Here is a 16,246-nt window from a genome sequence, read left to right on the forward strand (position 1 = left end):
TTCCGTTAGGCCACCCGGGACAAGGTGCTAGGGACGCGGTCCCATCCAGCAAGATGAAGGCGAGATAGACAACTTAACATATAGAAGTTATGTTCTTACCATAACGTTCCATGTTAGTTGTCTTCTTCTCGCCTTCTTCTTGCGTCCCACCCTCCTTCCCCCTGGCCTGGACAGACCTAGAGGAGTTGTGATTGTGACCTCTCTTTCTACCACCTCTTTACTTAGGCATATGCTGTTTGCATATTCCCTGAATCAGGATGTAGGTCACCCTTCTTCTCCCTGTTGTCAGAGGTGGACTCTGTTTTTAGTTTTTCTGTTATATACTGTTTCTATTATAAGCTGGGGTTAGCTTACAAACGAGATCTGAGGTAACTCTCGCCTAGCATTGTGGGATATAAGGGGAGCCTCGAGCCGGTGGAACCAACTCTCGAGCTTTTAGAGTGGCCGAGTCGGAGCCGAGGTCGGCTCCGAACCCATCCAGCAAGAAGAAGGCGAGAAGAAGACAACTAACATGGAACGTTATGGTAAGAACATAACTTCTATTTATATAAATTAATATCATAAAAACAATAGTTAATATTTCTTTACCTGCACTAGACAGAGGTCAAATATTAATGGAGCTGAGTTTGCCATTATGTAAGTTTTAAGATGGAATCTTTTATAAAAAAAACTTGTACATAGCATGGTTTTGGAATTATTGATGCAAATATGAACAAGCAATATTTGACGCCTAGTGTCGTCAATAAGAGGTAACTGCAGATGCACCTGGAGGCGTCACTCGGATGTAATAAATTAAGGGCCACAATGCACTTATTTATTTGTATTGTTTCTGAACAAAAAGCTTTGTAAAGTCATGGCCCAAATACATTTTCTGTATCCCTCAATGTCACAGTAGGGATAGCATGAGATGTGTTTATATATTTTAATGGCTACACCCTTATGCATGCACATTGATGTTTTAATTTAAGTCTGTGGATGCATCCTCATGCTATCCCTTTGCTAATGTCACCGGTGTTGTCAGTGACATCAGCTACTTTATGAAGGTTTTAATAAAAATGACACAAATATCTGAAATGACAGGAGGCAGAATACTGTATGGCTCTGTAGTTACCACATGCCATGCTGCAAAAAGTAAGAAAGAAGATATCAGCTAAACACCTAAAGTTAAAGAGACTGTGAAAGGGCAAATGGTATTCTGAGTTTTATAGTAAGGCATGGATTTAGGGAGACACATGACATTTTTCTTGTAAGCCCACACCTGGAGTACTGTAAATATTTCAAGAAGTCTTGCAGAGATAAGGATGTGAAGCTGAAGGACCATGTTCGGAGAAGGGATATTTAGGTGGTCAATTAACCATTAGGGGCCTTATTTATTGATATTGTTGTTTGTTCATTCATAATTGGGTAGCGATGCAAATCAAAGAGAGAGTTTTCAAGCACAGCTGTAGTGACATAAATGAAATACTGTAGTACAAGCCCAGCTGACTTGCATAAGAAAATGGATACATTGGTCATTTCTTGAAACAGTGAGAGAATGTGTTAGTTTCATGATGCTTAGAAACTGTCAGTGTGTTTCAGATTACTACAGCCTAATAGCACTTTTTGTAGGTAATGTCAATAAAAGAAAGCTTATGAGTAATTATGGGGAATATAGTAGATGTTACAGAAGACAGTACTGTTAGAAAAGATGACAGTCTGCAATTATAAGGTTATAGAGAAACAGCTGTTAAACATAGAAGAGAACTGTACAGAGTTTTAGTCATCTTGAAATCTTTCAGATTGTGAATAGTATGTAACTTATTATTTTATTTACTGGTGTTTGTTTACCGGGATAGTCCACTGAGTCAGAATGAGCCCATTTTCAGTGGAGATCCGGGGAGAAAAGCTCCACAGTAAACATATACATAGACTAGTATTCAACAGTTACATAATGTAAAAGTAGAACAAGATGTCAATATGTTACAAATTAATACATGCATAAGTTCAGTAAAATACAAGAAAAATAATTAAAGGCTGACAATGTACAATATATGCTTCTGTCAAAGAAGAGTCATGTTGGAATGGGAGTTATTGTGGTGTAGTGGTACGAAAGGGAACAGATGTTAGAATACATTCAGGAAGTAGAGGGAGTCAGGGTTTAAGGGATAGGGGATTGGTGCATGTGCAGAGCCAGGATGATGGCTATTAATTCACAATTGTGCAGTTGAATCAGTATTTTCTTATTAAATACAGTTTTGAAAGGCCTTTAAACCCTGTGGAGAGGCATATGTTGGTGTTAACTTTCAAATCTGTTCAGTTTTTAAGGGCTTTTTGGCCAGTTTACCAGCTTTGAACTGTGTACAGGTTATATCCTGTAGACCTGGGTTTGATTAACTAATCTGCAGCTCTTAGAAAGTCATTTAACTAAAACAAAGTTCACGCTTCCTTCCAGAAGCACATAGTTGTGCGACTAAAATGAGCAATTCCATAAATACCAATCAAGTACTAAAACTAAGAAGTTTAAAAAGGTAATGCTCAGGCTTCTTCGTTGAGTTGTATATCTTGGAAGAGAAATTAGTACTGCATGAAAAAGTGCAGTAAGATAAAAGGAGCATTAGAGTATATTACCTTATTTTACATAAAAACAGTAGAATATGTTGTCTTTTTACAAAGTTTCTTAAATTGCTGTCACCCACCATGGAGAAGCATGGACCTCTTTTAAAGGAGGCTAAAGCTAGTGTGAAAATGATCTGTACTTAAAATAAGTGGTAAACTTAAAAAACTGTGATACTTTATTATGTGGGAAAGATAACAGTAAATGAATGCATGTTTTTTATTGCAAATCATCTGAAAAAGAATACTGTACTAAGCCAAGTATTAGTTGTATGATATTATATATGGGGAGTCCTGATGTGCTTTCTTGATATCTAGTAAGGCTTTAGGACTTTTATGTGGTTTGAGGGAGCCCCGTTGTGGCAGAGCTAAAGTTTGAGACCCTGTGCCCTATAATTTAGTGCCTTGGTAAACGTAAATGCTAGTGTCCTGTGTATTTAGTCAGTTCTGTTTCATCTATTGGCTCTTTTTTTTTTGGCACCTGTAGTATGCACTTTATAAGAAAATGACACAGGCAGCTATACTCATCCAGAGTAAGTTCAGAAGTTACTATGAACAGAAGAAGTTTCAACAGAGCAGACGGGCAGCAGTCCTCATACAGCAGTACTACCGTAGCTACAAGGAATATGCAAAGTTCAAGCAAGGACATCGAACATCTTCATCAATGCAACAGAAAATGAAGTAAGCATTTCATTACTCTTTTTGCTTGCCATTGGTGCTTGAATAGTTTTTTCTTAATTTTTTAACACAGTATCATCCGTTACTCAACCTGATCATAGTGCCTTGCTGTATGAGCTACCTTTAATAGGCCTTTCCGGTAACACCAGAAGCATAACTAGGGTTGTTCAAGGTGTTAAGGGAGTGTGATCAGCATCTCTATTTTATTTATTTTCTCCTCACATCGACTTGAGGGTGGGACACAAAGGAGAGGAGGCAGGAGTGCCAGATCAAATAATAAACATCTTTATTTTTTGCTCCTTACCTTAGTATTGAGGGGTGCCAGATTGGGGATTGGTGCCAAGTGCCAGATGAGCTGGCTACAACTCCCGTGCAGGACCTGTATCTTCATGGACTACTTCAAGAATGCTTGGAACAACCATAAGGCATTTTTGTAGTTAGGGAAGAAGTAAACTGTTAGTAAACTTGGGGATCCACTAGGCAGGACGTAGGCAGGCTACTTATGAGAAGCACTGTTCATCTGCTGTCATAGGTTCATAGGTAGGTACTAGGCTATTGGCCCTAGGGCCTATATAAGCCTAGCCAAAAAGGTATCCTGGCTTTCGCCACCCAAGAAAATTATTTTATTGTGCCCCTGTCGAGCAGAGCCACAGAAGTGATCCCAGGGATGAATTTCCTATTTCCCATCCAATCCTCAAGATTTTTCTTGAAGAGTGCTAATGAGAAGCTTTGTTTGATATAGATAAGTAGTTTGTTCCAGAGTATGGGAAGTCTCTGGGACAGGAATCTATCCCTCCAGCATGTTCTGTTTATTGTGGTGACAAGGTTTAGGTCCATAGAGCGTGTAGCTTGGAGAGATTGGGATTTCTTTAAGTGGAGCATGTCCAACAAGAAGCTGTTGCAGCAGGAACATTGTCTATGGGAGTTTCTTTATCCTCTGCTAGGACATTTTGTTACAATATGAGGTATTGCCACCTCTGCCAGGAGAAGTAGGGCAGTGGATGTGTAACATATGCCGGCATAGCTTTCTGGTGTTTTGTAACAAATTATATTTCATGTGTATATCAAACTGATTTGTACAGATGCTTGTGTTGAAAATGTGTTGTAAAGTTGCTTGTGTTAAAAATTTACCAACAGTGGGTCCTGCTGGACAGAAAAAAATACACCTGTATGCCAGACTGTATTATAACTGCTAAAATTAATATTGTAACAGAAGATACTGGAAGAGAAGAGGTTAATCTCAGTTCAGTTAATTTTGAAAAATAGTCTGAAAGTAAATTAGCTGGTAGGCCATAAAGATTTATCTTACAGTTCTGATTGGAGCTAGAAACAAAATGTCTGTAAAAGCAATGACTAGGAATCCTGCTGTATTGTCCTTGGCAGTAAAGTGGTTTCACAGAGAGGGTGGTAGAGGACTTGGCCTGGGACACTTGGCTGAGGACTCAGCTCTATAGCTGTGCCAGTGGGGAGTCTTACTGGGAGCCTGAAGAGAGAGAGAGAGAGATACAGGGGGAAACCCAGACCCCGGACTGAGTGTGTTCCCTGTGTGCTCTTAAGGGAAATTGGTGCAGAGAGCTGCACCTGGAAATACTGTGTGTACCTATGTTTGTTGCAAGTGAACATCCCTCACCAGTGTCAGTGGTGAGGATTCAGGCTTCTTGATTACTGGCCCAGAGGAGGGACATCATAATCTTGACTGATATTTCTAACATGTAACCATTAGCAAAAGCTTATTCGTCTTTTCCTGTTTTTTTTTATCAGTGTTCAAATCAAGTACATCTCACTTGAATTCAATAGAGATTCCCAACAGCTCTTTTTCTTTTATTGGGAGTATCTCACTTTTCATTTTCCCAGTGCTGCTCTCCAGTCTTCTAAATGTCCCTGTGGGAAGCAGATGGTTTCTGACTATCAACATTCTCTTTGTCTGTAGAAGAAGAATTAAACAAAGGCTTGCAGATTTTATGTATGGTTCAGTATCATTGTTTGTTACATTCTTCACAGATCCAGTAAAAATGTTCTTTTTTTCAAAAAATTGATACAGTTGAGGCAAAAGTTACTCTTATTTAAGCATGTTTCTCCTTACAGAAGGAAAAAAGAGCACTGGAATTACAGATACTGTAAAATATATTTAGCTGTTCAATCACATGCTTCCTCCAAGCGTATGGAAGGGAGGAAGTTTGCTTCCTTTGTTTCATCTGGGTTTTTCCCACCTGCCTTGTGGCAGCTCTCCACTTATCAAGGACTCCTACCCAGCTTCACTACCTGCTAGTTTTACTTTGTTCCAACAGACTTAAGCATTACTTCTTGTCTTAATTCAGGAGTTCTAAGCTCCTAGCATCATTTGGCCCTTCTCTGCTGCTAGTTCAGTGGATGCCTTCACAGTTTTTGATGGCCATTTCACATCCATATTACACTTGTCATATTTTGAGCATACTTCAACATTACTGACCAGTGCTAGACAGCTTTGTATCTTTTGTTCAACTGTAATGCATCAGAAACTGTAAATTGTGTTTTCTATTTCACATTTATCATTATGGCAGCTCATATTATACTGTGAGCTCCTGCTAACAGTGCTTGAAAGAGTTACTATCCAGTCACCATGATTTGTTTTCCTGTGTACCACAGTATAATCCTGCCCCACAATCCAGCTCTTGCAAATCTCCTGAATGGTAACTGTCATTGTTCCTCTTGTATTTCAGTAACAGGTGCCATTTTCCAGCAGGTCCTAGGGACATCTGGCTTCTGTGACATAGGCATCTGGTTACCTGGAACTTTTCCTGTATCTGTCAGTCTGCCATACTTAATTTACAATATTAAAAGCTGTACCACTGCTGGCAGCTCTAGTGCAGGAATGGTCACTGTTTTCTTGGCTCCTGTTATTGCTTTGTTGCAGCCAATGTCATCAGTGGCCATTGGACCTCTGCACATTTCTGTCTCATTGCCTCCAGTTTTCATCCTGATCAGTGAAAACAGCCTCCATAAAATCTCATGCTGAGAGATTCAATTTAGTGTCCTCATCATTGCAGCTATTGGAGAAGCAATGCCCCTAGAAGACACAAAAAGTATTGTTCTTGTTCTTCTCTTGAGTCTGGAAAAGCATCTTGGTATCTCTGTTATTTGAACAGTTGTACCTAGCTATTGAAGTGTGCACCTGTGTGCCCTCTGGAGGACTCAAATATCAGAGAAGTCCTAAGGGCCACACTTGAGAAGGAACTTTGGCCATAAGACTCCCAGTTCTCTTTTCAGAGAAGGCTTAAGGAAGCAGAGGTCAGGGTTATCCCCCCTCTCCATGGTTGATATCAAAGAAATCATAAGTGCCCTTTGAATTCACCTGAATATGGAAGCAAGTATGCAAGTAGACACACCATATATTTAGGCTGCCTAAAGAGTTCCTGTTGCTGATAGAAAATCCCAAGCTGACTGGCACCATTTTAGCAGCAACTTGTAAAAAGTACCCTGCTTCTCAAGCATCTACAGTCTGTCCTTTAGATTTATGGTCTAAGGTTATGGATTGCATTGGGAAGAGCATATTCATGGCATTTGTCTTGGCCTGCCTGTCACATATAGTATACTTTCGGAAAGATCTCTCGAGCTAAGGTTTTTGAGAAGTTGATACACACACACACACACACACACACACACACACACACATACACACACACACACACACACACACACACACACACACAAACACACACCAAAGAAAAAATCCAGTACCATGAGGCAGCATAAAGCAAGCCAAATACTTTATTCCACACAAGTTTTGACAAACAGCAAACTGTTTTCTCCCAATGGGCTTCCTCAGTGCACCTAAAGACCAACATTTCACACTTTGCCACAGTATTGGAAGGAGTACCAACTCACTGAAAACATAAGACCGAAAATGCAGGAGAAGAGCAAATATCCAAGACCCCTCTTGTCCTTTAAACTTATTTTTTGCATGGGGGTTAAAAGGTTTAATTATATCTATGCCATTCAGGAAAGCACTACTTAACAGCTGTCTAGCTGAAGATTTTCTACACTCTCTCTTAACGCTAACATTTCATAGATACATAGCTAGTTACTACGCTGTTGATCTGTGAGAATCTTTAGGAGCCTAGACATTTATTACCATGAAGATTTTAGCCCTTATATTGTAAGCACAAAAACCTAGAGGTGAACAGAATATTTATATTGTTGTCTTTGTTCTTGATGGACAAAGCTGTTAAACCACAGGTAAACTTGCAGTTATCCAGCCATTCATCCAGCATAATGTTTGAATTGTGTCAGAGAAGTTCTTTGCTTAATGTGGAGAGGAAGATGTTTCAAAGAAGTGGTATTTTCTGCGATACATATCTATTCCTCCAGCATGCTCTGCTGATATTGCAAAAGAGGTTTACACCTCCTGAGCATTTGTTTATACCCGCATTGGACTTGCAAATGTGTAGTAGAAAGTTTGCGTTCCTGGACCTGGACGCCATACCCTTATTAACAAGTTGTGTATTGAAAAAGCACTTTCTAGCAATAGTGGATACTTGTTGATCGAAGGGCAGTTCATTGTCTACATAGGTTTTCAGTGTCCCTAACTGCTGGATCAGTTTTCAAAGGTGTGTTGTCAGCATGATAGTTACAAGGGACTTCTTACTTGCTGAAAGATGCTATTGTACATTTCATGGCATTCAGTTTTAGTCCGTGGTTTTGACACCAGCTATTGCTGTGAAAAGGCCTTCTTGTGTGCTCTGGAGACCTTATGATGGCATCAAGTTTACGTTCATCTGCAAACTTGGTCAGTCAAAAACCCTTTTGACTTCTGAGAAGTAAATTTATTATTTATTTATTTATTTATTTATTTATTTAACATTTGTTGACTGGGAAAGTCCGACTAGGTTCCACAGATCCTGTTTTCAGTGGAGGCCTGGGGAGAAATCCTCCAGAAGCTTGTCTTTAGAATGTGGGAGGAAACCCACGCAAATGCAGGGAGAACATGCAAACTCCACACAGAAGGCACCCCAGCCGAGAATCGAACGGGAGAACCTCTTGCTGTGAGGTGACAGCATTAACCACTGCGCCACCGTAAATGCCAATGAGGGAGTGGCCCAATGCCTGACCTTGGGGTACACAACTAGTGGCAGGTCATTTGGAGGAAGTAGTGCAGCCCACCCTAATTTCCTTGTTTCTGTTTGTGAGCTAATATGCTAACCAACATATTACATAGGGATTAACAGTTAGCTGGGATAGTTTACTTACTATAACTGAGTGTGGGATAGTGCTGATTGCCATTGTGAGGTCTCATTATGCTATGCAGTGTGTAGTGATTTACCTTCATGTATTACTTTTTTTTTTTTTTGGCTAAAAAGTCATCTAGGTTAAATAGGCAGAGTCTGCCTTTAACAGATCCAGATTGTCTTAGGTCAAGAGTTTGTTGGTTACCTATGCCCTTATTTATTAATTACTTAATTTTCCACTCCATAGCTTTACAGATGAGGTTGGTCAGACTTAGTTTTATAATTTCCTGGGTCTGTTGATGCCCCACCTTTGTGCAAGGGGATGACAACTGCTGTCCTCCATTCTTCTGGCACATAGCCTGTTTGGAGGCTGGCATTATATAGCCTCTGTAGATGACCTGACAGGTCCTTTTTCATGCTTGCCCTTAAGCAGCCTGGTATGTTATGTGGCCCCACATAAGCAGTGCTCTCTTGTTCATTTGAGATTTGAGGGGGTGTAGATACAAATATGAGATCTGGGGAGTAGAGGAGAGGGGAATTAAGTTACAGCTAAATGTATCCATTAGTAGATTGATTTGATGTTGTCAGTCTTCACATGATCCTAGACTATGGGGTTAGTTCTGAGCCTCGGAACCGACTCAGACAATATTCTAGCTCACTCCTTCCAAAAAAGCTCTACTCACAGTGCTCCTCACCAATTTACCTCAGGTCTCATTTGCCGCTTCGTAGTGTCATACACATTATATCCAATCTGTTGAGCATTAGCGTTTCTTCTAACTGTAAGTTAGTTTTTCTTTCTTATTCTATCTCTAAATTTTATCCTTTATTTCTATATATACTACCCCGCTCTCTAGATATCTTTTGTGTGTGTGAGAGTGTGTTTTTCCTCTCTCCCTTACCATTAGGTAGTCTCAAGTACTATTGTTTATACTTTCTCTCCTTTTACCTTTGGGTAACCCTTTTATACCATTGTTGGTAGTTCCCTCTTCCTTTCCTTTCTCTGATAAATTAAAAAAAATTTTTTTTCTTACACTTAAGTCCGTGAGAGTGTGTGTGTGCATGCGCACGTGTGTGTGTGTGTGTGTGTGTGTGTGTGTGTGTGTGTGTGTGTGTGTGTGTGTGTGTGTGTGTGTGTGTGTATAAGGTGGCCTTAGTTTACATAATGACCAACAAACCCTCCAGAGGTGCCTCTGGCTTCAAGAGGTGCCAAAAGTGTATAAGAAAGATGCCTAATTCAGATGGACACACACTCTTGTGTGTATTGTCTCGGTGCAGTCCATCTACAGGAAGACTGTGCGATCCAGAACCCTAATAGATTACAAAAAAAAAACTTATATTGAATTACCTTCTTAAATCCAAATTTGAAGAGGCAGTATCTGGTCCAAAGAACAGAAGCCATTTCCACCTCTTCATCATCTTTTTCTTCAAACCCTAAAAAGCAGAGTCACTTGGTTCCGACATCTTCCTCAGAACCTCCTTCTGAAATGGCCAAATCTCCCATGGTGCCAACAGCCTCGTCAACACCAGTCAGACAAGATTGTCATCCCTCGGTGACCTCTTCAGTACCAGCATCAGTGCAGACTACCCTCCTTTTGGTACCAAACGATCATTGTGTAATGAAAGACCTCAGGTAATAGTTTTACCCCCATACACCCTACACCCCCTCGATAGATCAGTTTGCAGACTGTCCTTCCAGTCCTTTTTTGGAGTGACAGACACCAAGGTCTTCATCAGCTTCCTCTATTCGGACGACCAAGAGTTTATCAGAGTCAGATATTAAGAGACTGGTGGACCAGCTCCTGATGGTGAGGGGTTACCTCCATCCATGGTTCCTAGCCTTGTTAGTTCTGGAACCTTGCCTTCTTCTACCCCCATTCATATTCCTTCTACGACTCCAGCTGATATTTCGGAACCCCTGGTGCTGACCTTTCCGGCTTCGACTGTTTCAGTGCCAGCCAGAGCTCTTTCTCCAACACCGATAGCTACCCTGAGTTCTGCCGGTTCCTCGGAACTGGAGACCTCCCGCAGTTGGGGGGGGGGTCAATTCTGGGGGGGGGCAGAGTTCGACTTTGATACTTTCGGAGCCTTCCATGCCCCTCAGTGCATCAGCATATGTAAGCTTGGCCCCTGCTTCTATGTCAGGGGTGGCCTTCTCACTGTGGGATAGGACCATGGTTTCAAAAGAGTCTATTTCAGTTCCGGCTCCCATCCCTCTACGGGGGGACCTGCCTTTCAGGCTGTGGAGAGGGTCTAATCCATTGCAGGCAAACAGTCTATGCCTTCCCTGTTGAACCAAACATCGTATCCTTCCCCTCAACCAGAGCTTTTGCGAGACAGAGGGCACAAAAGCCTTAGGACCAAACCTCTCAGGTTATGTTGTCTTTGGAAACCTCTCTGGAGCATCCCGCCAAAGAGGTACCTTCGAAGAAAAAGTGCAAGAGGAAGCACTTGGACTCCCCAGAAGAGTCCTTCACAGAACATACTGATTTCAGTGAAGGGGAAGGTTCCCCTAAGTCACACCCTGAAGATGTTTCCTTTGGGGACATCCTAGAAATTAAAACAGAGGGGAGGCTGGACTACTATTCAACCTTCCTCAGAGGAATCGGTATACCTAGGGGCTTTTTAGAAAAATTGTACCATATCAAGTGGCTAAAGTTTACTAAGTGGTCACTAGACTGTAATCTTCACCCATATTCAGCACATGTTGACAAAGTTTTACACTTCGTAGCATTACTCTATGAGTCTGGCTCATCCTCCTCTATGATTCAGGTACAGCTCTTTGTGATATCTAACTCCCATATTGGTTTCAATGGTTCATCACTTATGTCACATAAATCTTGTAAGGGCTTTTTGAAAGGAACCTTAATGATCCATATAAAGAACCCTGTGCCCCATGGGATTTGAATGTCTTACTTCAGTCTCTTCTTTCTCCCCCATTTGAACCTTCAGCAACTTGTGACTTAAAATTCTTGTCCTGGAAAACCTTATTTTTAATAGCGATCACTTTTGCCAGGAGAATATTGGAAATACAAGCCTTGTCCTGCAAACCCCCCCCCCCCCCCCCACTTGATATTTCATAAGGACAGGGTCTCCCTCTGGACAAATCGCTCCTTCCTGCGAAAGGTTATTTCCAAGTTAAATGTCAATCAGACTATACATCTCCCAGTCTTTTTTCCCAAGTTTTCCAATAAAGAGGAATACTGTCTACATTTACTAGATGTACACAGGCAATTACATTTCTGCATTCACAGAACAGGGGATATTAGAAAGTCCGACCAACTATTTATTGCCTTTTCTTCAGTCTGTTTAGGTAGTCCAGTGTCTAAAGTTACCCTGGCAAAATGGCTTAAAAACTGTACAACAAAAAGGGACTCCACCCACCAGGTCTTGTAAAAGCACATTCAACAAGCGCTATAGCATCTGCAGTTTTTCATACTAGAGCTTCTTTAGATAATATTTGTGCAGCAGCAACATGTGCATCTCCTCATACTTTTATTATGCATTACAAACTGGATCTAGGGGCCGTGCATCATTCAGCCCAGTGGTGCTCAGGAATATTCTTCTATGAGACCTCCCAAGATTCAGGTAGCTAGGGACTCTGTCCCAAATTCAAGGATTATGTGAAGATTGACAACATCAGATAAAGAAGTTATGTCTTACCATAACGTTCCATCTGTGTTGGTGATCTTCACTAATCATTGACATTCCTCCCCTCCTTCCTCCGGCCTTTAGAACTCTTGGTGAACTGAATATTCCCTAAGACTGGCTTCACAATAGGGACACAGATATTGGTCTCTTATCTGTTATTTCTTCTCTGTCAGTATAGTTTGCAAACTCTGTCTGAGGTAATTTGGTGAGGAGCATTGTGGGTAGAGCTTAGCTTGAGAGTTTTTGGAAGGCGTGAGCTGGAATAACGTCCGAGTCTGTTCCGAGACTCGGAACCGAGCCCGCAGTCAATGATTAGTGAAGATCGGCAACATGGATGAAACGTTATGGTAAGACATAACTTCTTCTTCTGTGTTCTCTGGGTCTGAGCACATCAATTACTCTCAGCTCTGCACAGTGTTGGCCACTGTTTTTAAGGTTTCTAACATAGTTAAATAAGGTTTTGTGGTTGTTCTTTGCCTTGGTGGCAGTTTTTACTTCATATTTGGCTTTGGCTGATTTGATCAGGATCCAAAGTTCTCTCTTAAGTCTAGCAGGAGCTTTTTTCTTTTTTTTTGAAACTTGAGAGTTACATTCATTTTTACATGCATTGAGTTTTTTTTTTTTCTTTTTTTAGACAGCTTACTTATAAATGGGTTCCACCATTTTTCTTTTAATTTTCTTATTATTTATTTATTTGAATTTTTCTTTGTATTTACTTTGCAGGGGCTAGATACATATATGCAGTTATTCACATTTTTTTTTTTTGCATCTTGAGAGTTACATTTATTTTTACATGCAGTGATTTTTTTTATAAAGCTTACTTATATATGGGTTCCATCATTTTTTTTAATTTTCTTATTTATTTGAATTTGTCTTTGTATTTACTTTGGAGGGGCTAAATACATACATGCAGTTATTCACATGTGCACAGATTTGGGAAGTAAAGGACTTTACATAAGCAGTGGGGTCATCAACAGGATGTTGAATTTAGTTAGGTCATCACTCAGGTTTAGTAGATTGACCTTGGCATAATCTCTGAATTAAACTGAATGCGACTGATTTGTGATCTGATTTGACCAGGGAGGGAGTTACAATTGACAGGGAACAAAGCTGTCTCATATTGATTTGTACTGATGAAGTCTAGAAATCTCTGAGCATACATGTTAGAGGATGTATACAACTCCCAGTTAATAGAGGGGTAGTTGTAGTTCCCAAGGAAATTATGTTTGGCTTAATGCATAGAGACTCCATACTAGTTAAGTAGGAGTTATGTGTTGGGGAGGGGGTCATAGAGGGTGGTCCTATAGTTAGGCATGATGTGGAAAGGGGTCTTGTTAATGATAAGGTGGACATGGAGGAGTTCCAGATTGTTATCTCTTTTAACTAGTCTGAAGGTGAAATGTGTTTTTTTTTTTTTTTTTTTTTTTCTTTTTACAAATATGGAAACACTGCCATCCTTAGTGCCTTCATCTAGGGCAGTGTGGCTGAATGTGTGGTAAGCATTAAAATAATAGACTTGTGGATGCTGTCAGTAGTCTTGAACCATGTTCCCCTAATTTTATTGTATTTTATTTATTTATTTTACATTTGTTGACCGGAAGTGTCCAACTGAGCCAAAGCCCTTTTTCAGTGGAGGCCTGGGGAGAAAAGCTCCATAAGTGCATACAAATTAACAAAAAAGTTGTATACAAGGGTAATTTAAATTCATACAGTAATCACAAAACTTTACAAATGTAAAAAACAAAAGTAGATAACAGCAATGTTAAGGTGTTATTAGGATACAAATGCATAGTAGGTTACATAAGAAGCATGGTGAGTTTGATATTTATAGTAAGTATTGCATATTACTTGTTGGGGATAATGGGAAATGAGGGACGATAGTGCTGGACAAAAAGCAGGCTGATAAAGAATGGAGTGTATGATTTAGAGCTGAGATTGGAGAAGCAGGTGAGGTAGTTCAATCCGGTTTAGGTATTTTAGGGAGAGACAGTGGTGGGATTGATAGGTTTGTTGTGCTGCAAATCTTGCTATCTTGTGATAGGTTGACTGTAGCTTGGTAAGTAACGTGGAGTTGAGATTTGTAAGTATTTGGGAACAATATGTTAAGCAAGGTAGAATGTATTACTAAGAAAAACAAAAAAGTGCCGAAGCTAACACAGCTGAAGGTAAAACAATAAACTTTAATGCACACAAAAGAGAGTAAGTGCTTTCACGGTGTGCTCTCACCGCTTCATCAGACTGTTCTAAACTAGTAACAAATGCAGTTAAATACCATAAGTTAATTAGTCAATTAAAGCAGTGATAAAATCATCAATTATCTAAGAGAAAAATGTCACAACAAGAAAGCAGGCAAATGAAACATACAAAAAAAATAAACAATATATATAAAAAATATGTATAGAAAACAATCCTATACTCAGTGTTTGAGAGGTCTAGCTTTTAAAAAAGGCTTAAGAGAGACAACTTCATTAAGACCTGGTATTTTATCAGCATTAAGAGACAGAATCCATTTTTGCTCTGCAGATTCTGTGCGATTCCTAAGATCTCCCCCTCTTAAACTCTCAGGCATGATCTCTAGCACAAGGAATTTAAAATTATGTTCCTCTCCATGGCACATAATATGCTTAGCAAGGGCATCGGTGTCTTTCTTGTTTCTAATGTCTCTCTGATGTTCCAGCACCCTGTCTTTGAGTTGTCTGTTGCTCATGCCTACATAAAAAGCATGGCAGAAAGTGCAGTAACTAAAATAAACAATGTTCTTAGTCCTGCAATCAGCATAAACGTTTGTGTCTATTTTAAAGTGCATATTAGGGTGCATGTAAGTAGGACTAGAGTGTATAAACTTGCAGGCTGTGCAATTCCTGCATTTAAAAGTACCATGCCTCTCTGACTGCAAAACCTTGTTAAAAGTAGAAGTATTGTAGCACAGATGCCTTTTCAAGGATCTGTTATTTTTAAAAGAAAAGTGTGGAACAGTATCTGTGGCATTTCTTAATTCATCTACAGTATCCAAAATGCCCCAGTTCCTTTTGACAATATCACATATACAACTAACATCAGAAGAATATGTGAGAGGAAACCTAATCAATCCTGTCCTTTGTTCTGTAGCTATGCCGTTAGTGTTAGGTGCAGCAGCGTAATAAGGCCTGCATTTGCCCCCTTTGTCCTTATACGCATCAGTAATACAACTGTCAATATCCTTTTCCTTGTAGCCTCTATTTAGAAAATCCATTTTCAAGGTCTCCAGGGCCTCGGCAAGCTGTTCGTCATTGTTATGGAGTCTCATGACTCTGTACACCTGCCCCTTAACAACATTTCAGGTAACATGCCTAGGATGCATGCTATCTCAATGGAGCAGATTATTCTTTCTTGTGGGTTTCCTATAAATACTAGTTACTAGGCTAGTCAAATCAGTTTTGTTCACCTTAACATCAAGAAATTCAATTTCATCAAAAGAATATTTAAAAGTAAATCTTAAAAAATCTGTAGACTGATGTAGGATCTGTAGAGTAGTCCGGGCTTCAGTGGTAAGGAATTTTTTTATTTCTATATAGGAGTCCTAGTTTCTGATGTTTTTTTTTCTGATGTAATTATTTATGTGTAGATCAAATTTTAGTTGATTGTCGATAGTCACGCCAAGTAGTTTTGTGCTGATTTCACCTGTGATAGGCGTATTGTTAAGGGACATTATGGAGAAGGAAGAGTTGATGTGGTTTACGTTTTTAGGAAGAAAGAGAAGCAACTTTGTTTTCTTTTAGGGTTGAGGATGAGCTGATTATTGGAGAGCCATGTCTCGACTGAGTTAAAGGATGACTGGGTAGTTGATAGGAGTTCAGAGGGTGAGTTGGCAATAGTGATGACTGTAGAGTCGTCTGCATATTGGGCAATGGTTGACTGAGAACAAGAGGAGTAGAGTATGTTGGTGAAGATAGTAAAAAGTAGTGGACCAAGAACGGGTCCTTGGGGAACACCCATTCTTACTGGAAGGGGGGTAGATAGAGCTGAGTGCCATTTCACTGATTGGAGTCGGTCAGTGAGGTAGCTAGAGAACCATGCTACTGTATCAGGGGAGAAATTAAAGTCTGTTAGTTTGTTTGGTAGGAGAGAGTGAGAGACATTGTCAA

At 40.0% G+C, this 16,246-nt stretch overlaps 1 protein-coding gene across 5 annotated transcripts in view; it reads left to right on the forward strand.

Annotated features, from left to right (window-relative positions):
- CAMTA2 (calmodulin binding transcription activator 2) overlaps positions 1-16,246 on the forward strand; it is a 2,181,461-nt gene that overhangs the window by 2,118,115 nt on the left and 47,100 nt on the right. For all 5 annotated transcript variants that reach the window (XM_044077091.1, XM_044077090.1, XM_044077092.1 and 2 more), the window contains one exon: positions 3,080-3,273. In XM_044077091.1, coding sequence (XP_043933026.1) covers positions 3,080-3,273 — 194 coding nt within the window. The remainder of the gene's footprint in view (positions 1-3,079; positions 3,274-16,246) is intronic.

The sequence above is a fragment of the Protopterus annectens genome, chromosome 7.part0 (genome assembly GCF_019279795.1).
Source record: "Protopterus annectens isolate FY-2018-M chromosome 7.part0, PAN1.0, whole genome shotgun sequence".
Lineage (NCBI taxonomy): Eukaryota > Metazoa > Chordata > Ceratodontiformes > Protopteridae > Protopterus > Protopterus annectens.